Here is a 13,203-nt window from a genome sequence, read left to right as displayed (position 1 = left end):
GAACTTAGACTCCATTTGCAAAATCATTTCTCTTTTGAAAGGAAAAGAATATTCCCTAAAACTAATGATTCATGAAAGTATTCCAAAATTATAGGAGATAAAAATTCTTTCTTCATTTGTTTCTGTCAGGGAGCACACTGACAGTCTCAGAGGGATAGCACAAGAACTTAGCTTGTTTGACAGCTCTCATTCCCTGATATGGATATTTCAGTTTTAGAAACATACTGCTTACTATGCTTTTTTTTTTTCAAGTGACTTTGGCTTCATTGTTGAAAAATTCCCATTTCGATGTATCAAGTTTATGTCTCTTCATTAGTGTTTGGCAAGAAAAATCAGGCAACACATACTCAACTCATAACAAGTTTATGAATTTGTATTTTAATGCACTTCTGGGAAAAGACAAGCAGCCAAAGATCCAAATGATATATTAATGGTCTAAATTGTACTTTAATTCATCTTTTCTCAACATATGAGGGGTAATGAGGCCCTAACTAGACATTCCATAAGTCTTTTAAACTAACATTGGTTCACAATTGAGGTCAGAGACCATCCCAGTAAAATCTCAGATTCCACATTTTCTTTGGTGTCTGAGCCACTGCCTCAATATCAGGAATACGTGTATCTTAATATTTATCAATGGCTTGTCCTTAGGTTTTTGTTGTTGTTACAAAAACTAGTGTCTTCTGCTTAGGTTGCAAAAAAATGTAAACCAATATTCATGGCTTCAAATGAATATCATTTGATACTGAAGTACTTAGGTTGGTTATCCTTTGACTTATTCTAGAGAGGATTAAAAGGTTTTATCTAAGGACAATGAGCATTTTGGAAGTCTGCCTTTTTCTAAACATAACATCATAATTTAAAAGAGTCTTTATAGTTTTCATGTATCTCTTGGGAAATTAACTATGATAAAAAATGTTATTAGAATGAAAAAGACCGTATATTGTAGGATTCCATTTATATGAAAAATCCAGAAAAGGCAAATCTGTAGAGGCAGAAAGTAGATTAGTGGTTGCTGGGGCTGGGGATGGGAACAGAGATGACTGCAAATGAGCACAAGGGATATCTTTAGGGTGATAAAAGTATTCTAAAACTGGATTGTGTTGCATGGCTCTGCAAGTCTACTAAAAATCATTGAACTGTACATTTAAAACGTGAGGGAATTTTTATGTTCTATGAAGGGTATCTTGATAAAGCTGTGCTTTTTTAAGAAAAAGAAAGTGTTGTTAGAGAAACTTAAAACAATTATTTATAACATTTTATAATTCCTAGTAAAACAATACAGGAGCTCACATAAGAAAGTTTGCCATTACTAAAATATTTCATACTCACGCTGAAATAAACCTAATTCTTCAAAGGGCTCTCTTAGTCTCTTCTGCCCATTCTGGATGCCAGAATCATGACTTTATTGTCAGTTGGGCCCAAACTGTATGTATACAATAATACCTGGAAAAATTGTTTAAAATTTAACTTCAGAATAGATCCAAAGTTTTAACTGAGAATGCTGAACATAACAAATGAATTGAACCCTGTCCAGCGACATAATTATACACACCCAGGCAATGGAATTCTGATAGGAGTATTCCATTTCCTTATCCCTAAGGAACTGATAAAACTCTTTAACATAATATAAATGCAATAGTGACAGTAACAATACAAATTTTTAAAAGCAATAGATAATATTCACTGGATGTTTACAGTGTGCCAGGCATTGTTAAGTGCTTAGCAAGAATAGTCTCAATTCACACAGCAACCCTGAGAAGCAGGCACTATGCTCATTTTATAATAAAAGAAACTGAATCTCACAAATGATAACTAATGTATCAGTATCACAAAGTAAGTAGATGGCAGGGCCAACCTTTGGATCCTAGTCCATGTGTCCATTATAGAGTGGCAAAAAACATGGACTTCATGGGAAGGCACTCTTCCCATGAAGGATGTGAGTGGGTGCCCCATTCTCTAGCTTAAGGCAGTTATTCTCAATACTACATTTACAAAATGAGGATCATAATGCTATCTAACCATTACACATTTTTGAGAGAATTAAATAAGATAATGAATATAAAGCTTTAATATTTTGCTCAGAACATACTGCCTTCTTAATAAATGATATCTAGTAGTATTAATATCAAGGGTAGTTAGTATTACTTTAGAAGAAAATATACATTTGACAAATGAAAACATTAAATTTATTAATCAAGAGTGTCAGTTAACTGAATTCTAGTTCTTGGACAATCCATATAATAAAAAATAAGACAGTAAGATTTCAACCAGCCATCAAATACTTTACAACTACCTCTTATGTCTTCTGTTTCATTATTTTTCCTGTCACCTACACTGTGTTTTTATAATGATGGATTTCTAAAGTTAAATGTTGAGTTGTAATTTCCTGACAGTTTATCACCAATTACCACACATTAAGAGGTCTAATCAATTTTTTAAAATAATTTCATGAAGCATGTTGTTCATTAGGAATTTTTATTTTAGCATTTTTAAAAAATTTTACTAAACAGTCTTTCACAATATACTTTTACAACTATGTAGCCACACTTGAAAAAATGTCAGTGAAGTAATTTGTTTCTATTGAAAATAAAAGGAATTATAGATACAATGATCACTACAATCTCCCCATTGAAAATGAAACAGTATTTGCATGTTGCTTACAAATTAGATGCATAGGGCAGAAGGTAGGTCTGACTATGAACTGAGCGATTCCATGCAAAACAGAAGAGATTATTTTATTGCTCTACAGAGCTGAAGGAGAAACAGGAAGAAAGGAGAGCCTACAAGAAGGCTTAGCTAACTAAATGCTTGGGTCCAAGCAGGATTTTGGTCTCTTGTTTATTTTGGTTTTGTTTGTTTGTTTGTTTGTTTTGGAGGCATTCAGTTCGGTTTCATAGAAACTTGCTAAATTTTGCAGGAACCTACTTAGGGGCATAGGATTTATGAATATAGAAAGGAGTTAAGAGCTAAAGAAACCCACCCAAGGACATACAGTGAATCTGAAGGAACCCCCAGTCATACTCAGTTTGGCCTGACTAGCTTCAGAAAACACCTAGACTTACAAAAATCACAGGCATTCACTTCACTTTCAGAAGGCTAGAGAAGTGATATTTGAAGTGATTTGCTCAGATTCCTATAGACAATGGGCTTTAACCCACATAGGAAGGCTTTGTACGATCATGTAAAATAGTGAAACTTAACAACTAATAGCCTATTTGTTGACTGGAAACCTTACTAAAGAACATAAATGGTCAACTAACACATTTTATGTGTTATGTGTATTATATACTGCATTCTTACACTAAAGCAAGCTAAAGAAAATATTATTAAGGAAATCGTAAGAAAGAGAAAATACATTTACAGTACTGTACTGTATTTTTTAAGTATATCCACATGTAAGTGGAACTGTGTAGTTCAAACCCATGTTGTTTAAGGGTCAACTGTACATCCTCTAGGATTTCTTTGAGTAAGAGTCTTTTGTCAGCCAAGTCTCTCTCATTTCTTGATCTGAGAATGTCTTTATTTTGCTCACTACAAAGATATTTGCCGTAGGTTTATAATTCTGGAATCATCCTTCTTTTCTCTGGACACATGAAAGATTGTTTTCAAACTTTTTTGATTTCTCTGCCCTATGTTAAGGCAGTAAATCCTATTACTCTGTCTACCTAGAAGGCTGGATCTTGTCTCCTGTCACCTCCAATTCCCAAGATTATGAAATCCTTGCTGAGATTCCCTGGGGTTGAGCATATGCCTGCAGGACAGACATGGCTCTAGTACTGTGCTTTCCTTTCTGGGAAATCTGGGAAACTGCTTTCACTTAGTTTTTAGACTCTAAGTATTCCTCATTTTCTTGACAATACATCAGTGAATATTACAAGTTGCTTTTTTAGATTTTATCCAGAATTTGTTTTTGTTGGGGCACCTGGATGGCTCAGTTAGTTAAGGGTCTGCCTTTGGCTCAGGTCATGATCCCAGGGTCCTGGGATCAAGCCCTGAGTTGGGCTTCCTGCTCAGTGGGGAGTCTGCTTCTCCCTGTCCCTCTGCCTGCAGCTCCGTCTGCTTGTTCTCTCTCTCTCTCTCTTTCTCTCAAAGAAATAAATAAAATCTTTTTAAAAAGTCTTTGTTTTTGTTTTCACAACAAAGATAAGTTATGATATTTGCTATGCCATTCTGCTGAAAAAAAAAAATAAGGCTGGTCCATTTCATTTAAAGAGAGAGACAAAGAGAGGCAGACAGAGGAGGGTTTTTCATTCTTTTTCTGTTAATAGAATTCCATTTTAGGAATGCCTGAGTATCTCAGTCAGCTAAGTGTCCAACTCTTGGTTTCAGCTCAGGTCATAATCTCAGGGTGATGAGATCAAGTCCTGTGCTGGCTTTGTGCTCAGCACAGGGTCTGCTTAAGATTCCTTCTCCCCCCACTGCTGCCCTCCCCAGCTCTCTCTCTCTCTCTCTCTCTCTCTCTCTTTCTTTAAAAAGTAAGTAAATAAATAAAAATATTTAAAAAGAGAGTTCCATTTTAAAAGTAGAGGACTTATTTTGGACCCTTTTCTCTGTATGTGTATGCCTGCATTATTTGCCTTAGCATCAGAAGCAGTCTTGATGGTATAAAGATTTCAAGTACCTTTAGGACTTCATATAAAACATTGATAGTTCTAGCACATGGTCTTGATTAAGCAAGAATAGCAGTATTAGGTATGGGTTTAGTAGTGTAAGAATCTCAAGAAGTCTCTGAGTTACTGTCCATTTAGAATTTGCTAGAAAAGCTAAGAACCATGTAGCTGAAAGCATGGAGAAATCTATAGGCATTTAACTTGAAGTTATGTGGTAGAAATAAGAAGGATCAAAAACTAAGACTATGAAGATTGAGCACAAAAATACCAATGCTAGCTCCTTGATCCATATCTATGGGAAATGGTACCAACCTATCACCACACTTACCCTCCTTAAGCCAAGGACATGCTTCAGAATCCTTCTCGGCACAGTAGCCTCAGCACCCAGTGCCAAACAACCACAGGAGGCAGAAGGATGCAATTTAGCAAAATAGCAACTAACAGTACCTTGTGGCTTGTTCTTCTGTTTTTCAGTAGGGAAACTGCAAGTGATATGTTTTCTCAGGTGCAGCAGAGAAAAGAATTCTTTCCACTCTCTCAGTTCACCTTTTGGAAACTCTGCTATGGTAACCCATGCTAGTGCTTCCTGTAATTGGCTACACAGACACCCAACAAGTAACCATCTAGTGATTGCTGGAGAGGAAAAGGAAGGCTTGTTGACGGTTTCTTCCAGATGTAGAAATTTGCCATGAAATTCTGTACTTGGAACTAGATCTGGAAATAAAGACATGAATAACCTTTCCAGTTACAATAAGTTTTTTGTTTGTCTGCTTTGTCTTGTTCTTAGAACTTGTGGACTTGATAGAGAAAAGACAATTCTTCCATTTGCGTGAGTTTATTTCCACTTACAGGCCATGGTGCCAGCTGTTCCCTTCAGTGATAGTCTCCTTTTCTAGATCTTTCCGTAAATGCCAGCTTTTTCTCACCCTTCATGCTTTAAGTCTTGTTTTAAAATGACCTCCTCAAGGTCTTTTCTGATTACTGAAAGTAGGCTTTACTACCAACAATTCATTCTCTAATCAACCATGTTCTTTGCTTTGTGGCATTTATCATTATTCACTGGAAGTATTTTATTTTTCCTTCTCATGTGTCACCTGTCTCCCCTCACCAGAGCATACATTCTGAGAGGCCAGAATATTTACTGTCTTGTATCCTCAGCACCTATGATGGTGCCTAACATGTAGTAGGCACATGATGATATTTGTGCAGGAATTAATGTGAATGAGAAATATGTACTTGCTATTTATTTTCACCTACGGACTTAATTTTTAAGGTGACTTTAATTTATAGAAAGGTTTTAATTTTATCAAGATATTTTTTGACTCTCATGTTAATGAAAAGGGACCAATTTACATCTCTATAACAGAAAACACATAGGAGTTGAGATGGCAAAATGATGTAGTGATTAGAAAGACAAACATATGAGCCTAGGTTTTAATCTCAGTTTTTCCATTAGTAGGGGTGAGACCATGAGTGAGGTATCCAACCTCTCTGTTCCTTAGTTTTCTTATTACAGAAATTATGACAAAGGGAAGACAATAGGATTGGGAGAAAAGGAAATGAATTAATGTACTGCAAACACTTAAAATAATGTCTGCCCTTTGGAAGGCCTCTGTAAGTTATTTATTGATATTATCACATAAAACTACTGTAAATGCACATTATATGCATGTGCAGCTAACTTTTTATGAATTTTTTCACTTGTCAGGAGTAAATAATCATACCTACTTTATGGAATCATGGTGAGAGTGATGAAGTGTAAAGCACTTAGAGTACGGTCTGGCACAGTTAACACTCAAAAACTGTAGTTTTTATTATCATATGCAATATATTCAAATGACTTTTATTCACTTGCTCTTTCCATTCTCCATCTTTTTTGTGTTTGTGCTACCAGACTGTGATCTTTATTCGTGATAGAAATTCTCATGGGCAGGAGGTGTCAGGATACATTGACTATGCCCACAGGCTAAAGATCGAAGATTTTGAAGTTTATTTTAGTGGAAAAAGAAGACTTCTTCCAAAACCTACAGATATGAGGTAAATTGTATGTACTTCTCACACCCTCAGTAAGAGAACAAGCTCCAGAGAGGTATGATAAAAGATTCTTACTTTCTGTTCTATGTCATGCTTAGAGTGCAATATATATATTATATATATGTAAGAGTAGCTTGAATAAAAAATTTTTTAAATTTAGATTGGAAATGCAGATAGATGCACTTTTTCTGTTAACAGTCTAAGGAAGAGAACTTTAGAGAGATGAGGTAAGTAAATTCTCAGTGACATTCCTTTTAAATGCTAAGTAGAACCTAAAAATGGCTAATCTCATAAGGCTTTTGCAATGAGATTGGGACTTGGTCTGCGTGGACCTGGTCTTCTTAGCAACCTCAAGAACTGTCCACCTAACACATTCTCTGCCCCCCTTTTCTTTGGCCACCAACCAAAGTACAAGCCTTTGATGAGCTTGCCCTCATTTACTCTCATCACTGGCCTATTCAGGAATTCCTTCCCACCCATCATTCTTTTTATTATTGACCTCTTACCCCTTCTTCTGGAGGTCACATATGATCTGCTCTACACTGTTGGTTATTCACAGATCAACCCATCTATCCCCTGATGAATAAATCTCAAGCTAATTTTTTAATTATTTTACTTCCTATAGAATCCAAAAGTGATAGCAGCATTCTACTTGAACTCTCCACTGTATCCAGATTATTTGACACTTGTGACAATACTCTTCTCCTCTGACATTCCTCCTGTCTTTTGTCCATTCTTTCGCTATTATCTAAAGATTTCCTAACCCATCACCACCCTAATGGACCTACTCCTTTTCTGATCCCACCTAGATGCCAGCTAACTACTCTCTGTAATAATCTCTTGTCATTTAACTACTCTCTGTAATAATCATTTAACTACTCTCTGTAATAATCTCTTTTTGTATTTTGGCTGTATCTATCCTGCTAACTTCAAAGGTAAATTGATAAACACTTTTTTTTTCCTGCACCTGTAACTGAATTCCTGGGTTCTGCTGGAGGAAATTTTAGGAAATTTCACTAAGGTGTGGATATCCAAAAATATTCTTAAAATATTCTTAAGTTTCATCACTTCCTCAAGATCTTTATCATCAACTCTTGATACTGATTCCTCTCAATATATGATTTGCCTCACATTTCACAGATTACATTGAGTCTAAACATAGAAACTACCAACTGATCTGTCTCTTTGTCGATCAAAACAGACTTCCTCATTAGCCTGCATTCTCCTTGTAGTGCCCTTCTGATTATCTTCAGTAATGATTCCATTCTGGCAGCCATCAGCCCCTGGGCCCACCATCCATGTTCAGAATATGACTTTTGCTACTTGGTACACCACCATGCTATCTCATCCTTTAGCCTATCTCTCAGAGGGCCAATTTGCTGCAAACCAGTATACATTCTTCCAACTCAGCAAGACCTACAATTCCTCAAGATCCATGAGGGAATATATGACATAAGAATGATTTGGGGGGCACCTGAGGGACTCAATGTTTGGGCATCTGCTTTTTGCTCAGATCATGATCCCAGAACCCCCAGATCAAGTCCTGGGAAGACTGCTTCTCCCTCTGCCTATGTCTCTGCCTCTGTCTGCGTGTCTCTTATGAATAAATAAATAAAATCTTTTTTTTTTTTTTAAAGAATGAGTTGGAATTTTTTTGGTGGCATTTCTGAAACAACATAGGTCTGACCTTAGGTGGCTACACCCTCTGCTTTTAGAAATAAATTTATATCTTAAAAAACAATTAATAGTGCATTCTTACCAAGTGAAATATTCTGTTTATACATACATCTAGTCTCACAAATTTTTTAGAGATTCAGAGAAAAAACTAACTACTTGTTCTATTTAGAACTAATTTATTCAACTTGTTTTTCATGCTTTCGATCCAACTTTCCACTGAAGCTATACTTCGTCTGTTCCCCGTTTTTAAAAACTCTCAAACTTACTCCCTCAACTGACTCCTTTATCTTGCCTCTAAACATGCTGAAACCATTTCTATTAAAAAAAAAAAAAAAAAAAAAAAAAAGGAAATCTCCTTTACATTACAACTCTTCCACTGCCTCTCCTTTGGTTTTCAGCTAAGCTCCTCAAAATAGTGTGTCTCCAATTCTCACTTCTCATGTAGGCGCTAACCCATGGTAATTATTCTGTGCCACCATTATTCAAATGGAATGACTCCCACTAACATCATCAGGTACTGCCAACTTCGAAATCCCATAGATTATTTTCAGTTATTCTCTGACTGAACTTCCTTATAGTATTTGATTAATGTTGATTAATCATTATGCTGAATAATTATGTCTTCTCAAAACTATTCAAATAACTCTTGTTTCTTTTCAGAATCCCTCATTGAACTCTCCCCCCTTGTTTTTTCATACACATTGGCATTCATCAGAGTTCATCCTTAGACTCCTTTTCTTATCATATATATTTTCCTGGGTGATATGATCATTTTCTTAGAGGGGAGTTGTTCTTCACAGCTGCAACCTTAACACAGATGTCTCTTTTTATTGCATATTCCGTTATCCTACTGTTTACTTTAGAGAATGTTCTGTGTATCCCAGTAGGACCTAAAACTTATTTTCAAAATTAAACTCATTTTAACCTCTGTAGTTTGCTCTTGCTTCTGTATCTTCCATCTCGGCAAATGGCACTGCCCTTGGAACTCAAAGCAAAATCCAGATGTCATCCTAGACCTCTTCCTCTCTACCACCACTCCACAACTAATAATTTACTAAAAATACCATATTCTATAACCTTAACATCTTTGTTTATATTAAAGCAAACGTAAGATGTGTCCTTTCACCTGTATGAATTGTTCATACTAATATTTCAGTATGAATCTTTATCTGATGACACTGTAGCAGAAAAAAACATGACATTATCATACCCAACAAATAATTCCTTAATATCCTCTAATATCTGATTGGTCCTTATTCATATTTCATTGAATGTCTTAAAGTTATCTTTTCACAGTTGATTTCACCATATCAAAATCCAAATAATATTGTGTTTTCTTATTCTATCTTTTGTAATTCTTTTCTTATAAAACAATACCTTCCTTCTTTTTAATATTTTTATACTGTTGATTTGTTAGAGAAACCATGTCATTTATCCCAAGAAATGGCTCATATTCTCAATGTGACTGATGACTCTCACGCTGTTGTTTTACATCCTACCTCTATCCTTCTACTTCCTGTAAAATGGCTTGATGAAATAATTTTCAGTTTTTTTCTTTTTAGGTAATAATATTTAAAATGTGAAACTCTGTGAGCTTGATCTGTGAGTTCAGATGGTGTCAGTTTGATCACTCCACTATAAAGTTCCTCATTGTTTCACCCAAATGGTTTTAGCATACAATAACGAAAGCTACCTAAATATTTTTACTAAGGGTTGTGTAATGGTAATTCTCTAATTCTATCATTCATTCTGCATTTTTCAACTAGAATTCTTCCATAGGGAATAACTTTTCCTCATCACTTAATTTGGTTACCCTAAAATTGAATTCAGTGCAGGAAGAAAGATAAAATAAATATTTGATTATTTCCATAAATTTGTGGAAAAAATACAAAGCCAAAAGAACAAAAGAGTACACAGATAATGCCAAATTGTTTTCAAAGTGGTTCTGCCAATTTGTACCCACCAGAAGTTCTATGTAAATTCTCTAGTCAACATTTTTTCCCCACTGTTGTGAGCTATGAATGATCTCTCATTGTGGTTTTTAACTTTCATTTCTCTAAACTACTAATGAGGTTGGGCATCTTTCTTTGGTTTTTCATATTTCCTTTCTGTGAATTATCTATTAAGACTTTTCTTCATCTTTTCTATTGGTTATTCTTCCTTTTCTTATAGATTGTGAATTATTTTTGTGTTTTGGACACTGATTCATCATTTGTCTCTTGTATGTATTGAAAAATATCATCTTCCCATGTGTATTTCTCCTTTCGCTTCTGTTACATTGACTTTGATAGTCAGAAGTCAGAAGTTTTGATGGCTTAATACGTTTTACTAATCTTTTCATCCGAGATTTGCATTTTTTGTGTTTTGTTTAACCAAACCCTACCTTTATGCAGGGCAAAAAGATATTGTCCTATTATAGAGTATAGTTTTGATTTTTATTTTATATCTTTAACCTACCAAGATTAAACATTGTATGTGATCATTGGGTAAGGGTCCACTTTTTATTATTGTTTTCCTGTATGACTAATAATTTGTCCTAGAGCACTTACTGGAAAGTTCACTATCTTCTCTCCTGTGTATACAATACCATTTGTGTCTTAAGTTAGGCTCTGTACATGTTAGTTTATTTCTGGGCTCATTCTCTAGTTTTAGTGGTCTTTCTGTGAAATAATATAATCTTGCTCATTTGGTATATTTTAGTAATAGTTTTTGAAATAAAGGCAGTTCTTCTTCAGAAGCATCTACACCATGCTTGTCCTTTACTCCAAAATATAAATTTTAGAGTCAGCTTGTGAAATTCACACACAAAAAAAGCTGCAATTTTGATTGGACTTGCTTTTGAGTTATGATCAATGTACAATAGCATCTTTATGATATTCAGTCTTCCATTTATTTACTTATTTACACCTTCTAAAACTTCTTTTAATAATATTGTGTAAGTTTCCTAATTAGTGAGTTTTATCATTTTTTTTTCTCATGGGTGCCAGGTCATTTCTGAACTTTTAAACAAAGTTGCTCTATTCTGATAATTCCACTGGATGATTTTTACCACATGAGTTTAACTTAAGCCATCCATCAGAATCAATCTTCAGATTTTTCACTCAAGTGATTTCACACCAATAAATGACTAAACAGTTGCTACCGGGGGTGGGGGGGCAGATATCTTTGGTATATAGATTTCCATACTTAGTTCTATTCAGAACTAAAACAAAGACTTTAAAATCAAAGATTCACTTACCTTTTGACATACTATTCTATTCTGTATAGGAAGAGATATTATTTCTGTGATTGGAATCTTGTCTTGTAGAAAATAGAAACTGTGGAAAACAGAAATATTGACAGCTATGACTATTATGAAATACAACAGAAGAGAGAGCTCTGAGAACTTGATGTCTTGTCAGGTCAGACTCCATCCTGACCATGTGTTTAAGATTCAGAACCCTCCTGTCAGTATATGTGAATACCTTACAAGTGAATGGCACATTGCATGGCAGGGAGTTCACACTTACCTACCACAACTTAGTGAAATAGATTCAAGATGCATTAATGCAATCTGAGAGAGGAGAAGATAGAGTAAGCCACTTGCAAAAGTCCACAGTAGAGAAACCATGATGAGTAAGAACAAATCCTTAGAAATTGTAATTCACTGCTCACCTCCAGAACACTATTCTGAATTTTAAAGTTTTTGTAGCCTGAGTGGGATTGCACTACACAGAATCCTTGAGTTATGTCCTGCCCCATGTCTAGTGCCTTACATTTCCATATTTATGTATCCATATCATTTCCACAAAGACCTGAAGTCTGCCTATAGAGCTCCACCTATCCCTCAAGTAAACTGGTCAGGAGGAAATGCAAAGTTTTCTTCATGTTTCTCTTTGGAGAGTCTATGAAATATTCATACCCTTGACCAAGGAATGCCCCTAAATACTAAAGCTTTGAGATATTATTATCAAATTTCCCTTGCAATCCCATTGTCTGTTTTATTAAAATGTTTAACATGCCAAACTTCTGAAGTTAGAATGTAAAGTTGTGCTTATCCTGTGCTTAAGTGGGTTCTTATGAAAGCATCTGGTTCTCAAATTTAAAAGAAAAAGGAGTAAATGACTCAGTTCTTCTGCAAGAAGTATGTAATATATTGCCTATTTTAAGATTATTAATATTGTTATTTATATTAATGTAAATATGGTAACTAATTAGTAGAATATCAGTTTAGTCTCTTCAACAGATATTTGCTGAATTTGCCAGAGAAGGAATACTTTGGATGAAAAAGGATTCTGGTAGCTGCCAGCTCCTTGATATTCAAAGTGTGGCCCTGGACCAGTAGCACCAGCAGTAAAGCATCTCAGGCTCTAACCCAACCAGTGAATCAGAATTGGCTTTTAATATGATCTGCAAAATTTTATTATGCATATTAAAATTTGAAAAGCATACTGTAGACCTGTGTTGTCCAGTGGAGTAGCCACTAGACACATGTGGCTGTTAAGCACTTTAAATGTGATTAACTCTGAATTAAGATATGCTAAAAGTATAAAACAAATACCTGATTTTGAAGATTTATCATAAAAATATTAACTATGTTATTAACAAACTTGCATTAATGACATGCTAAAATGATATGTTGGATATATGGTTAAATGATATGATTAAATGAAATATAGTATTATATTTACATATATTATAATATATAATAAAATTATTTTGAAATATACTATTAAAATTATTTTCACTTTTTTAAAACTTTTCTTTATTGTGGCTGCTAGAAAATTTACAATGACATATGTGGCTCGTGTTTATGGCTCAATTAGATAGATAGATAGATAGATAGATAGATGATAGATAGTTAGATAGATAGATGATAGATCTGTTCTACTTGTCCTCA

At 34.7% G+C, this 13,203-nt stretch overlaps 1 protein-coding gene across 1 annotated transcript in view; it reads left to right on the top strand.

Annotated features, from left to right (window-relative positions):
* Window positions 1-13,203, top strand: part of CFAP299 (cilia and flagella associated protein 299) — a 354,762-nt gene that overhangs the window by 270,770 nt on the left and 70,789 nt on the right. Inside the window, exon 2 of the mRNA XM_072745542.1 lies at window positions 6,508-6,650. Within this exon, the coding sequence (XP_072601643.1) occupies window positions 6,646-6,650 (5 nt within the window). The 5' untranslated portion in view covers window positions 6,508-6,645. The remainder of the gene's footprint in view (window positions 1-6,507; window positions 6,651-13,203) is intronic.

The sequence above is a fragment of the Vulpes vulpes genome, unplaced genomic scaffold (assembly GCF_048418805.1).
Source record: "Vulpes vulpes isolate BD-2025 unplaced genomic scaffold, VulVul3 u000000899, whole genome shotgun sequence".
In the NCBI taxonomy this organism is placed as follows: Eukaryota; Metazoa; Chordata; class Mammalia; order Carnivora; family Canidae; genus Vulpes; species Vulpes vulpes.
This window is presented reverse-complemented; position numbering and strand designations above follow the sequence as displayed.